General features: G+C 38.5%; 1 protein-coding gene across 2 annotated transcripts in view; it reads right to left on the minus strand.

Moving 5' to 3' along the window:
* LDB3 (LIM domain binding 3) overlaps positions 1-15,216 on the minus strand; it is a 105,821-nt gene that overhangs the window by 48,219 nt on the left and 42,386 nt on the right. For both annotated transcript variants that reach the window (XM_057371409.1, XM_057371410.1), the window contains exons 3-4: positions 13,594-13,669; positions 2,262-2,284 (exon numbers count right to left, since the gene is read on the minus strand). In XM_057371409.1, the coding sequence (XP_057227392.1) occupies positions 2,262-2,284; positions 13,594-13,669 (99 nt within the window). The remainder of the gene's footprint in view (positions 1-2,261; positions 2,285-13,593; positions 13,670-15,216) is intronic.

Genomic DNA, 15,216 nt, shown 5'->3' on the forward strand with positions numbered 1-15,216 from the left:
ACACTCACCAAACTGGAAAAAACTGGGAATTCTGTCCTTTGAGAAATAATGGTTATTTTATAAATGTTTCATTTAGAACTGAACCCAAAAGTTGGAAATGTTTGTATCCCCCTGCAGAAGAAATTTAATCCTGTTTGACTGGAACAATTTTCCTTTTCAGTTTAAGATATTAGACGGTAAGTTTACTGGCTAATACTAAGTTTTTTCTCTTTTCACACACAGCAGTGTGCCTGTTTACCATGGGCAGCCCCAGAGGGTGAGAGTTAAAACTGAACTCTCAACCCAGCATGAAGGAAAAGGAAAAATCAGGCAAGGCTGGCAGCCATCTAACTTAATTATCTGCAGATTCTCACAGGTGCTGTGCCACCTCTGAAGCCAGCCAGAGGTGGGCTCTGCTATATTTTCAGCCTTTTGYTTGGTGGGATGCCCTGACCGATGGGCAGAGAGAGATACAGTCACATATCATTCCAAATCCTTGATAGAACATCGAGCCACATGCTCAAGGAACAGACACACAGGTGCACATGCTGCGTTACAGCCACAGCCTTCAGTTGCRATGTCAACATTTTAAGGGAGGGAAYTGGGAAGCTGCATTATGCATTCAAAAAGCAAAAACTATCTTTTTAACGAGATATTCTCCCATTTAAAATACATCTTYGTTAATTATTCATCAATCCTGTAATTACACTGACATCATCTGTGGAGGGGTAATGTGCAGGGACGTGCAGGATGCTGTACTGAGCATGCACATGCCTGACTTCAAGAACACTATCTCTTTTCTTTGTAATACCCTAAACAATCCCATGCTAATTACAAACACATCAGTCCTCAAGATATTTAATTTAGTTTTGTTTTCTTTCACACTATTGGAAGTATTGCAGAGATRCTAAACCCAAGATCTGAGAAAATTGTGTGAAGGAAAGGACAAAGGTTAAATATGCCACCTTTAAAGAATAACATTCTAAGCAATTGGTTTCCACAGTCAGTTACAGAAATCAAAGCTACTAATGTCAGAACATCGTAAACTTCCCTCATGGTAGCAGCAGGAGTCATTTGGGCTTTCACTTGTGGTATTTAAACAGTTTCAGTGATGTCTTTCAAGAGGTTTTAGTCACATTAYACATACCAAGGCAAAATGTCCACTGAAGTTAGCAGGATTCCCATAAAGCTAACAGRCAAAAAGTAAAGATTTTGAACTGCMAACTCTGGAAAATATTAGTGCTTKTTAGGGGTGCTCGGCTCTGGGACCAAGTGGCAGAGTTTGCAAAATGACTGGAATCTTTCTCCTAAACCAGAAAAGGATCAGGAAAAATAAATCCCAAAGCAAGKAAGATTACAAACACCCGAATAATGTGACTTCTGCTTTCTAAGACAATCCTATCAGAATAATTATCAATGTAAATTGGTGAGGGATTTTCACTCCAAAGGATTTACATCATCACACCAACACCTCATTGAAATCAACAGAGAATGCCAGATCAGTGTAAATTATATGCATTAAATACTATTTCAACTTTATGTATTCTACTACTTCAAACTTTGTATTGGCAGTTTGAATTTGACATTTACAATTAGAATTTTTTTATTCTATACTCAGTTTAATGCAATCTCCAGCAATGTATGCACATTCAGTTCAGAGGCAAAAACTGAGAGTTTAGAGAAAATCCTCTGCCCTTCAAAAACAAAAGATTAAAACTGAGGACTCTGTGAACTCTCCTAAATAACACAGATCAACCACATTTTCAAATCAATAGTTATTTCTTTTTTGGGCAATAGATTTATCACTGGAAATCACTTTGTAGATTTTTTTTCTGATACCAGTATCTCATTCAAACCTAAATTTGAATTTTAGCAGACTTTGGAAATTAATTTAATGTTGAAACTAGAAATGTTTTACTAATAATACACCAAAAAAGGCTCCGATAATGCTCAAACTGTGAAGGCATGAAGATGACTTAAACATTTAAGAGGACTTAAACCTGCCTGTAGAAGCAAAACCTGAGAGCTTTCAGAAGAGCTGAGCAAGCTGAGGTGACAGCTCCATTGGCAGCACTGGAGCATCACCAAGAAACGCCAAGTGGGAGCACTGCCAGCCAGCAGGGGCAGCACAGGCCCCCCGCCACGCCAAGCACGTTTCAAAAAATACTTGCACTGGCAAGCAGACACAGCAGGAGCACAGGGGATCATGCTACCCCAGAAAACACATCTTCACACATACAGCATCACACAAACATCTGGCACTACACAGAAGTGATACTAACTTGGCAGCRGTGTTGGTTATCACCTAGAAGAAGAGAAAGAGAACAAACAACATCAAAAACAACCACACAGAAAAAGTCAATAGTTTGTAGACTGCAAAGGGCAAGAGGTATTTACCAAAGATTACCACAGCTCTCCTCAGACCATCTACAAATAAGAACAAAAAGTAAATGTATGCCTGAAAACCCCAACATGATTAAGATGGGAAAAAATGCAGGGATTACAGTTGATCCACTAGGACTTAGTGGGGTACCATGGCATTTTGGCTGACCCTTGAACATGATTTTATTGCTGCGCATCCTTAAAAATACTACTACCAAATGGAGGGGATGAGAGAGCAGAGGAAAGAAAGAAGTATTTGCAGAGTGTATTCACATCTGAAAATAGCAAATGTGTGGTAGAGACTATATTTTTCTCTCAGATACTGAATATTCAGGGAYGAAGTCTGTTCTCCTCCGGCCACCCTCAGAGCTGGTTTTGCAAAACTGAATTTTAGGTCTTTTATATGCTGGAGAAGATCCAAAGAATATATTGGTAGATGTTTTAAATCTAAAACTAAGCAAAATGCCTTTCTACATGCCAAGGTATTGCCCTAGATATGACTGTACCTACATTATGCCAAGAGTGGTGTAAACCAATTAACTTCAGAATAGTAATTCTGAATTTATTCTACACGGAATGAAGCAAGCCATGCATTTTATGTTTTTCGGGATACCCATATCAGGATATTTTACTCCATCTGGTATGTATACAGTATGAAAAAAAAAAGGTATGTTCATTCTCCATTCCTGCTTCACTGCATAAAGTCTTGACCATGCTTGCACAGTAAATCCAAAGCAGAGTAACACAGGCTAAAGCTGGGAGTGCAGAGTGTGCTCAGTCTGAACCAGGGTGTTCTTCCTAATAACTCTTTAKGGTGGTTGCACAAATAGCAGTGATGGGCTATAACGTTTATTTTAACTTWTTTTTTTTCAAAGCTTAGAACCCTCACATTTTGCTCTTTTCTTGGTTGAAAACCACTGAATCATATTTTGTGTAAAATAAAGAGGAAGAGAKCCAGGGTCAGTTGATATACTTTTCTTCTTACTTGGCTGCATGGAATGCTGTTGACAGAAGGGGGCAATGAGCCTTCCAACTTGCTGCTGTGACATTTCTGTATCTGGGACTGATACAAAATACTGGACAGCAAAGTTATACTGTTAAGAGTGACACTCCAAGAGGATTTGGCTCCTCCTGCTTTTTCCTTACTGAACCTTTGATATTACTGCTTATTCCTACGTACAATCCTTTTGCCTGGGCTCATCCAACAGTTTTTTTCATGATCAAAAGCACTCTAATAAGGAAAAAGCTGTAGTAAAAGCTTTGCATTCCTGCATTTCCATGGTAAAGCAATCACAGATCACCCTTTGCAGCTACTGGTCACACTCTCRGATTTGAAAATATTCTTGTAGTTTTATAAACCCTATGTTAAGCCAAACATATCAGTCTGTTACAGGAACTAYAGAGATATATTAGGAACAAGCTGCAGCCTGTAAGCACATCAGTGATCCCATATCCATTTTAGGTGTATGCAGGACAGCTGGGCATTCATTTACAATGAAACTAAGTGTACTGGTATAATTTTCTGTTTCATCCAGGCATCTACCTTACATATAAAATAATATTTTAGAGGTTTTTTACCAAACCCCTAAAAATACCTAAATTAGAGGAATATGAAAGTATGTTCAAAGAAAAGAAACATTACGTGCACACACTAAGAACAGCTCAACAGTCATCTCTCAGTAAAGATTTTTGAGATGTGGAGAGGCTCCTATAGCTTCCTTCAAAAACAGTAAAGCTTTGCTTCTCCTTATGTTTGGTATGTGATGAGAAAATTCCTCCCAGTTCAGAGCTACACATTATTTTAGTTTGATTCTATATAGGGGCATGTCTGAACATCCAGCTTGCTGCTCACAGAGGTCACACAGTAAGAAGCCAGTAACCCAAACCACCTGGCACAGACTTTGGGACAGGTATTTATTGCCCTTGACCTACAATGTGAAAAATAACTTACACTGGAATGAAAAAGATGCACATGTTACAAACTATGACTCACTGTTCATATTTATTAATACTCCCCAGAGCTTTCAGCACATCACGTTCCACACTCCTAACAGGCTATCTTATTTTTCACCTCGGGCCAAAATGATAAATCTCTAATGTAAAATCTATCAGAGAATCAGATGCTTTGTTATTCTTCACAGATCAAGGAAATAATTTCAATAATCTTGATAGGTTTTTCAAAAGGGTTTGGCTAAACCTGTAACAGCAATTCACACAATTATGCCAAAATCATTTGGYGAAAAGGATGGAACTGAAACATACCTTAAGATCACTCCCTTGATCTTGAACTTTCTCACAACTTTTACCCTACAGCTAAGTGCATGTTTGTGAATGCACAGTGAATTCAGTTTTGGAGCACCACAGTATCACAATCATATTGTCTTATATGCTAAGAATGTTCATAACAAAGGCCACAGCTGATTTTGCAGCGCTCACAGTGCTTTCCTTGTGCGTTCTTTTCACACAGATCCACTGTGAGATTGAGATTATCATGAATGGCACCAAGTCCCAAGGCAGTTACAGGTTTCATGTTTTTCTCCACAGAGCAGGAGGCAAGATGCTTCTTACTTCATGGATAACAGTCAAGTGGGAGCAGGAATGACAGCACTGTTGAACTCTGATTTTTCTCTGCATGCCAACAGAGATGTRGAGTTCTCTAAATCTCAGAGAAGTTAGCTGAGAAGACACGTTGATTTAGTGCTTCTGAGCTCYTTCATCTTTTCAGAATGTTCCTGGGCTGCAGGATAAAGGTGTTTTTATTTTCTTGCTTGTTCATCRGTGTTACAGATGGTAAAGGCAGATAGACAGCAATTCCCTAAAATTTCAAACTGAATTAGAAAGGCTCACATTGACTTTGGTGAGTGATGGATGCAGGTGTGTTGTAATTCTGATAACAAAAAGTAATAATGCTGASCCATCCAAAATTCAGCTCAATCACCCTCACTCCTGCAAGTGTTAAGGAGGGTTATGAACATAGTAGGGAAAATGATAGCAATATATACTCCCAGGAAACTCTGCATGTTGAAATAAGACAAGAACTGGTATTCTTCAGGAAACTGCAAATTAAGAGAGAAGTGTTCTGAGGTTTGTTTTGCTGATCTTGCTTACTAACTGAAATGATTTTGTTTCAAACAGTATTTGCTTTACTTCATTATCCAGCATGAGAAAGGAGGATAGAATTTTTTCAGATAAGTTAATTAGGACTATTAATGCCAAGTGCTCAAGAGCGTTGCATTGAATCATCTGAAAGTGCTTGAATCATCTGGAACAGGTGTAGATGCTCTTTTAATAGGATAAAATATCCCTACGTTGCTTCAACTTAAAATCTCTCAGTTTTACTTCTGCAAAGAGCTTCTGCAAAGGGATATAAAGTACTYAAGGATATGTATTTGCTATCAGACCTTGAGTGGATTGTCAGAATTTTCTGGATTCCCTTATATGRCAAAGTCCCTAGTGTAGAAAATACACTCTTCCCCATATTCAGAAAAAGACATTTATCTTCATAAAAAAAAAACAAAACCAAACCCAAAACACAAATGAACAAACTAAAAAAAAACAGATTTGTCAATTTATATATGAAGGAAGAAAAATTAGGAAAACCTGATTCTCACTGCTTTTTCTCACGTACTGTAGTCCAAGTTCCTCCCTTCACAAACCTACTGATAAAACTGCTGCTCTGCAATACAGTAATATGGAAAACCTTGACAGCATGGGATCAAATTATGTGGGCAGTATCTGGAGAACATTCCCTGTTACAGCAAAGTAACATTAAAGCTAGCAGATGCAAGACAGTCTTCAAAGCAGAGGATTCAAAATATTGCAGTTCTGACTCATTTTGCACAGGAAAGCCAATATAGTAGGGCAGGAATTACAGYAGGACACTCCAGGGGCCAAGTATGTCAGATTTGCTGGTCCAAGACATTTCTCTTTAGTGAAGTACCAAAGATCAGATGTGGTTTACWGCAGCTGCCCTGGAGTCTGGCAGCAATACTTGGTTCTCTGAGACTCCATGCATTAGTCAGAACTCCTGAGTGCCACAACCCTGAGATGATCACAGTTCCTTCATCCTACTGTTCCCSCTCAAGCTCTGCTGACTATTGCCAAACAATGCTGCATTTCAGATACCAAAGACCAGGAGTTGCTCTTTAATGGCAGTGTGGCTATGTTTTGGGGSCTACTGCAAAATGTAATGATTGATCCAGACCTTAATCCTGATTGCCAGACAAATGCACGACAGGGTAAGTACCATTACATTCACTGATCAGCAAATTCATTACTTACTGAAATAATCAAAGAYGTTATTACCATGTTACCTACCCTCTAGGAAGTCCACCTTCCGAAGCCCTTCGGTTGAGACTCAATTTATGCATCTCAGCCATTTCCCTCAGGGTCTCTGCCGAGTAAAGGCCAATGGGGTTGTTATACTGCCTCGCAGGGCTCAGCTGCTGTGCAGGGCTACTGCCACCCGCCAAAGCAGGGCTGGCTTTGGAACCTAGAGTGCTCTTGGCAGGTGAAATGTCAGGAGTCACAGACTGAGAGGACATGGAAGATCTAACTGTGGTAGTCTTTAGGTAGGAAGAGCTATTTGAAAAGCTGATCTCTTGCTGGTTGAGGTAGCCTGAAAAGGTTCCATTGGTTGCTAAACCACTACCCATAGGCCCAGTCGCCGTGTTAGTTAGAGGGCTGAAGGTTGCTCTGTTGCCATTCATTTCCCAAGCAGGTTCCTGTAGTAGCAAACATGCAGGCCAAGAAAAGAAAAACAAAAAGAAAAGAGCAATCATAGAACACATGCAAAAATAACATATCTGCAATTAATGCTTTAAACATAGTCATAAACTAGCAGTAAATAGTTTGGGGCCAAAGCATTCAAACTTTCAGGGAAGATTTTCAACAAAGAAATGCATTGTTTCAAAATAAGGGAAGCAAAACAAACTCAGGCATTCTTTTACTGGGTTTTAGTCAAAATCAACAAATAAAGCTTAACATTAAGAGAGCACTTGCTACTTGTCAACCCCACAGCAATAATTTTATATTAAGACAACACTGTCCATTAATTTCTAGGATACTTAAGAAATCTTTAAGAAAACCTCTTGTGGTCAGAATAATTTTAGATAACATACAACCAACCATAAAAGTCAATGCCATCATTATAAAGACATAATGATTCTAAACCATACCGTTCTGTTTTCTATGAGTGCACTTGAAGTTACAAAAGTTATACACTGCTTTCCTGGGCTCTGGTTCATGCTGATCAGGCYGTGCAGCAGGGTTAGCAGARAGACCAACAGGACTTGCTTGAACARTTACTGCTCCRGAGAGGAGGCTCCTGTGCTGATCATTCTTGCATAATTTCCACTTGAGGGAGTGTATGCTTGATTTATATGAGTGTGTATGATCTTACAGTCCTGTCCCAGATAGCATTCCTAACTGGGASAGCAGCATATATTGTCTGAGTCAAAGGAGTCTCTCCTCCAATACCTATACCCATAGAAGTCTGGGCTGGTGCTCARATTCAAATCAATCTACCAAAAACCAATCCTGGACAAACACAGTCCAACACTTCCATTTCATWAAAGATTCACTATGAACACGCCTTAATGAAACCTAAGTACGGTGATATCAGAAAAGAAAAAAGCTCCCAGTTAAGAGGCCCAGTAATGCTGGTTACTCATTGCAGCCCAGCTCAGGGGAGAGGGACCGGCAGGGGACACCATCCTGAAGAAAGAGCCCACAGTCTGGCCTCAAGGAAAGCCAGTTTAAGAGCAGGTGGTGGCCTGCAGTGACATTTTGCCTCATTCAGYGGCAWTTCAATYATCATCTTTAACACTTTGCASTCATCTTGCCCACAGCTTTGCATGAAATATAGGCCTAACTTGGCTTCTAATTCCAAACTTTTGCTAGCATTGGTTATCATTAATGTAATTTACTAATTTTGATACTAAGATTCGCTAGAAAAGTACMTATKTCTATTGCTCTCTTGGATTATTCTCTATTGCATATATAGGTTTATRGAGCATACATTTGAAAAAAAACCTCAGATAATATGGCCTGATTAATTAAAATTTATTGGAAAAAACCCTCTAAAGTTCTAGGGATATAATTCATCGTAGCATTAAACACATTTAAGACATTTTGAATCAAAAATGTCAGGCAGATAAAATGAACTGAGGTAATTTTTCTTAGTGATAAACAGGAAGAGATTTTAGCTGRCATTAATAGCTGCCTGAGGTTGTGAAACAGATAATCCTAAAAGCRTTTTTCAGACTGTGCCTTTTAAAATAAATACATTTGCAATATGTACTTCAGTCATTATACCCTAACACTGAAAACAGSAAACAAAAATCCCTTTCAGTGCCTRCTGAAAGCTTCCAGATATCATTAAAGAAGCAGAAAAGAGGGGTTCTCTCTAAACATGTTCAAAAAGAGGCACAAATGTACAAGGCCATACTCAGAAATTAAGCCGACACTTGGGCAAACCATTTTTACATGCCAGCAGAGAGAGACAAAAAAGTACTTTTTACAAAAGAACAAACATAGAGGTAATGGAGAAGAAAAAGGATATGCCAGAGTTATATTTGTTTGTTACCCTGAAAACTCTGTGGYTTTTAGTCAACTGTGGGTTTCTCCTTACACCCCAAAATAAAAGGACATGCAAGGAGAACTGATTGCAAAGTATCAGTTTCAACTGGTAATGAGAGAAATGCCCCATATTTYCTTAACCCTAATGCATTTTCATAGTCTTGGTGTTACTGGACTGTAACAGTAGGCAAAAGGAAAATTCTAGGACAGCCATAAAGTGACAGCTGATGATTTTTCCTCCTTKTGACACAAATGGAATTCTGGTTTCACTCCTCAAACAATTTCTACCAGCATACTGGTAACTCAGTACTAGAATTCTTAAGAATACATCAGAGCCAGGTTAGCAACCTCCATCCTGAGCTCAAATTTTTTTTAGTTTTAAGGTCATTGTTTTCCATGCGTTGTCAGGGGGGRAATAGATGTAACAGGAAGTGTCTAAGAGAACAGCTGTATTACTTATTCTAAAGAATTACTGCCCAATCATCAGCATATTTAGCTCTTTCCTTCTGTGACTGACAAAAAAAAAAAATCTCTGATTCAGTTTATTCCTGGGATAATATTGTAGAATTTTTTTTTCTGGAGTTCAGTGTCAAAACCAGATCAATGCAGATTTTCTGAAACCATTTTTGACTGTGAGGGGTGAATGTCTAATACTGAGCAGCAGCACTGAGCTTTCAGCATTGCATCACATGAAATGCAGCCAACAGTAACAAACATTCCCCTGTTCMCCATCTCTCATCCCATTCTGTTTCAGTGGCTGGAAAAGCAAGCTGATATTTCCAGCTCTGGGAGTCGGATGCTACCCCTCYAGCCGACCAGAAGAGGAGGCTCTGACACTGAGCAATTGGCTTCCCTCGAGGAAGATGCTGGGATCATGCAGCAATCCCTCGCTGCGGGAGGAAAACTGCATCGTGTCAGGGAATGAGCTTAAACCTGATACATGTGGAGGAGTCTCAAACCTTTTGAAATAGAAAGAAGCTAGGAATCAGCTAAATTTCCATTCTGAAATATTGTTATTAGTATTTGTTTATAAAAATCTGGTTCGTATAAACAGCAAATGTTCCTTCTTATGTATCAGGGAAGTGAGAATCAAATTTATATTGGAGACACAATACCAAGTATGACAGGTCTTCTCCCCTTGAAAGCTCATTTTCTATTTATGTATTGCTATGACCCTACAGTCATTACCCCTTGCACTTGTGGGTGAAAATTTTAACAGTATACTAGTGAATTTGACAACCCAACATGCCCAAGAAGCAGTTGTAGCTTTAAACTGTTTTAAGTAAAAGGGAATGTAGGTACCATGGCACTGAATTACTCTGCTCAAAGACATGTTCAAACTGCTTTTGGCTGAGCTAGCTCTTCCATCCTATATTCTACTTAAAAAGTCTATCTCCATCTATTTCCTCTTAGACACACAGGCTCCCAAATTTGGCAGCAGACAAATCTTAAGTACAACAGAATCCTCACTGAGACTCCAAAATAAGTGTGTTCAGTAGTGTTTCACAAAAAATACAACACATATTATTACTATTATTATTATTATGATACAGGACTGTCAATACCTTCATGCAAAGGGATAAATGTTAAAGCCATGCTTAGCCCTAAAACTGCAGCTTTGAATTTCACTGAATTTCATAACACAGCTTCACCTGTGTTATGTCCCCTCCGAAGAGCAGCAGGAGCTCACTGACTGATTGACTGCTTGGTTTAAATCCTTGGTCTCAAGTTTACTCTTATTGTTTTGAATTCTATCAYCATTAGCTATGCTCTTTCTTGCAGCTATGCCCTACCTGTGCAAAAGACTTGACTAAATCAAAAAGATTTGACTAAACTAAGGAAAAATTGTTTCCAGTTTGAGATTAATGTCAGACAAAGATATAGTGAAACTGAAAATCAAACCAAACCTTATTTCCAGTAATACACTTATGGCTGCAGAACTTGCATCATCTGAAACATTGATCAGCTTTGTGAAATAATGATTGACCTTCGTGGAAAAAAAACTATGCTAGTTTCCCTAGAACAAACAAACAAAAAAGCAGTGAAAGGAGAAATGCATGCTTGAAAATTAGTGGAAGCTGCAATCAGATCAGCAATAAYGTACAAGAGGATTTATGGTTTTAACTAGACACTGAAGTTGCACATGCAAAGTGTTYAGCTAACACTGCCATGCCTTAACCTTAACCAGAGTAGGGTGAGAAAAGCTTCTCTTGATGTAGGATGACACTGTTGCGACTGTCTTGTAATGTAGTTTTTGGCTGATTTTTAAAAATCACAATCAAATTMATTTCATGTGAACCATCAATTTAAACACTGTCAAGCAGACATGTAGTGGTAACTTCTGCCTGTGTGTCACAGAATTCTTCATTTCTACAATGACTCTGTTACTGGAACCAATAAAGGAACAAGAAACCTTGGTTTTAAAGTGTATTTACTGTAACATGCCTTATGGCAACATCAGCATTAAATTTTTTCTAACAGAAAATTATTGTTATTCTGGATTTTGAGATTTCTCTGGGGGTTCAATGCCTTCTTTCCCTTTCAAACCACCCCCAGAGAGGAATTCTTCTTCACTTAAAACTTACTGTTATCTAGCAGTGTAGACACAAGCGTCACTCCTCTTGAYCTGCAAAGGGTCCCCACTCCAGCACTCTCCTGCTAGCTCTTCCCCCTGTGCTAAAGACCCTACACCTAAATCTTCCTGAATACTGCTTGATACCCTGTTTACCCTCATACCTTCCCCTGGATGCCAYCCTTTTCCTCCAGAAAAGTTCCAGTAGCTCTCTTTCCCAGCTGCTGGTACTGTCTGTAGCCTCAGAAAGGCTGCTTCCAGCAGCTCCCATAAACCTTCCCTAAGCATCCCACACAGAATTCTCAAGTGTGAGGCAGAAAGCTCCTGAAAACRGGTTGAGTCCTTTCATCCTTATCTCCCTCTGAAGGGTTAGAATAGGAAATATAAAGTGTCTTCATGGCTTTCATGCTAAGGGCTCTTTTAGGACCTTCAAGAAACCCCTAAAGTGTGTAAAGTTAACTTTTCTATACAGTAGATTGTTAAGAGAGAAAACTGCTTTCTGTGGTAAACACCTTTGAAGATCCATGGCAATAATTTGAAAACTAACACTTGTGAATGAAGAAATTCACCTAAAAGAGGGATAAAAATCCAATATATAAAAGGTCTATGTGCCTATGGAGGAAGCAGGSAAAATGTTCATAACTGTGCAGGTGCTATAAAGTCCCAAAAGGGATGTGTCAATCTTGTGTTGAGGCGTAACCGTGAAGAGACACATGTGCTCACTKCCTTGAACATTTAACAGCATTGTGTGAGTCTTGATGGAAAATGAGTCCTCCTTCCCCTTCCTGTCCCTGTTACTTTACTGGTGCAAACACCAGTTTAACCAAGAGAATGATTCATCACTTTTGTTCAAGGAATTTCACAGTATTGTTTGGTGAATCTTCCAGTAATTTCCTCCAAAATAACTTTTACAAAATCATGAAATAAGCAGAAACAACTCCGAGTAAGATAAATTCCTAATTTTACCTTCCCTTGCCAAAAACGCTTACAAGATTCTGTCTGAAATAACTTTATTTCTGTCTCAACTAATAAATGGCCAGTCAGGCTAATTTAAAGTTTCACAAAATAAAATTAAATCAAATTATTTCCCCCAGGTGCATCCTCTTCTGTTATTTTGAACCTATTTGCTGTGGTTTCAGGGATGATGTTACCATCTGTGCTCTGAATTTGGAAAGCATAGTGTTTACAAAAATTACTTAAAATTGATCTATGGAAGTTGGAACTGTCAAAAACAGCAGAACATCATCTAAWTCCCCATGTATTTTGATCTTCAATATTTTGAATTTATATGCTTGYTGGGGATAAAACTGGTACTGACAGAAGGAATAAGTTGCAGCAATGGAAACTTTACCTCCTCTTTATTTATCTTATCAAATGTATCAGTAATACAAATGTTCTACCCAGAGCCTGAGCCTAAGGATATACACACACCATCTTTCAGGTACCTTTGCTCCTTGGTGTCTCCAAAGATACAGAAGATGAGTTGTCAGCTACAGTCAGTGTTTATTCTAAATTGAACATTTGTTTTATGAAAGATTATRAGCTTTGACAACAGAAACCAAGCCATCCATTTCCTCTGCCACTTGCTGTTATTCATTAAATTGACTTATCCTCCTTATTTTTTATTCTCAGGGCTTCTGAATCCTATGGTAAGAACACTGTATGATGCAAGCTTTCAAATGCCCTCATGCCTTCTTTCCAAATCATGTCATGTCAGTTGCAGCCAGGATTTGGACAGACTGAGGCATAATCTAATGGTTTTCCCCAATAATCTATGAAAACAAATGTGTATTTTTGAGAAGCTTTAGTAGCTTCTGGTAGCCTAGATGAAAACAAGCTGCCCAGAAYTGGTTAGACCAAATCACATCAGAGGATAGCTGGATGGTTTGGTCCTGCTTATCAGAAATTAGCAAAATACAGATCACTAATATATTGCATTGCAGCAGTTTTGCTGCCTGTGCATTCATTCAACATTTAATTCTTTGGGACAGGCAAAAGCTATTTCCTGTAGTAGATATTTACCTTCACCACAGTAGATAAATATGGTATTCACTTYGGCTGAGGAGAAATGTGTCACTTACCTTCTGATGGGGAATTACAGCCCTGGGCGAGTCAATTCTGGGAGCTGTGGTTGAAACTGGCACTGGGCGTTTAGATCTGGTGATCAAAAAAAAAAAAAAAAAAAGAACAAGAAAAAAATTATGTGCAATTTTTCAGCTCTAACTTTATGCCAAAAAGCTGCTTCATCTAGACTGAAAGTTAAGCATAGCCTAAACGTTTCTCTATCAATAATCAGGCTTTTTCTACATCCTCATTTATAAAGGTATTAAATAAGAGAAAAAGTTTGAGAAAGTTTCTCTGATTTATGAAAACCCACCAGTTATAGAAGCAACCTCTGACTTGAGAGATCATCTGTTTCCTGATAGTTGAGACAAACTGCATTTTCATAGATGAAAGTCAGCCACAACTAGATAAATTCAAGTTTGGGTAGCACTATGGAAAAAGGGACTCAAACATGTTTTAAAATGCAGAGGATAAACTTTGGTGCTGAGGCATCTTGAGATCAACTCCTCAAAAGATTATTATTTAATAGCTTAAAATGTACAACTGTAACTACAATTAGTGAAACCTCTCTTCAGGAAGAAATACAAGCTTCAATTCAGACAACCGAGTTTCAGAATGAGCAGAACACTGCTGAATTAGCCACTCCATGTGCCTGTCTTTCACCCRTGTTTGACAATTACAGGTGTATTGATCATTGAAAAAGTTCAAAACAAACCCCACTAAAATGCTTCCAAAACACACAGCTTGTCATTTTGCTCATAAACAACAATGAAAGCACAGTGGTAAATGTTAACTGAAGCACTTCTAGGATAGTCCAGGTAAGTGAAGATATAATTGTGAGAGGTGTTGTGAGAATCTGCATAGCACTGGACATTCCTCTAAAATCGTTCCAGTACCCATGGGATCAACAGAGAAAATSAAATGAAAAACAAAAATAGTCAAAACAATCAGAATAATACAAGTGGTATCCCATTTCCTACCTACAAATCAGGATTAGGCCTCAAATTCTAATCTTTAAAAAGTATTTTTCAAAATTAAGATAGGTACAAAAATGAAATAAAAATACTTGAAAGCTTACAAATCAAGTAGAAGTGACTAAGATATTTGGGATTGTTTCCTTCAGACAGGAGATGAATAAGGGAAGACATTACAGAGGGATAGAAAATAATGAATGTTAGAAAAAGGGAAATAAAACCAGACTTGTGGACAGTGAGTGAAATTGAAAAGACAACACACAAAATTGATAAAGGCAAACATCTTTTTCTAGAGAGCTGGATTAACCTGAGGTGAAACTCATTGTTACAAGATATCATTGAGACTAGGAGAAGAGCAGAGTATCAGAAAGGATCAAACAGCTACACTTCCAACAAAAACCCCCTAGAGCTGSTTTAGACTGGGTATAATAAGTAAACATACAGACTCTCATTTTCCATGGCACAGCTTAAAAGACCTTCTGTGTTGGGTTCATTATTTCCTTACTGAGGGCTGTGTTGCACTTTCCCCTGAAATACTTACATGGGGCATCTATCAGAGGGGGAAAGMAGAGCTAAACAGAAATAGGGCTCATCCCCAGTGGCAGTCCCTGCATCAATACCCAGCTTCACGTTGAGCTCTGTTTAACTTTAGCACACATAGCATTT

Source organism: Malurus melanocephalus, unplaced genomic scaffold (assembly GCF_030028575.1).
Source record: "Malurus melanocephalus ecotype Western Australia unplaced genomic scaffold, MMel_1.1 scaffold_146, whole genome shotgun sequence".
NCBI lineage: Eukaryota > Metazoa > Chordata > Aves > Passeriformes > Maluridae > Malurus > Malurus melanocephalus.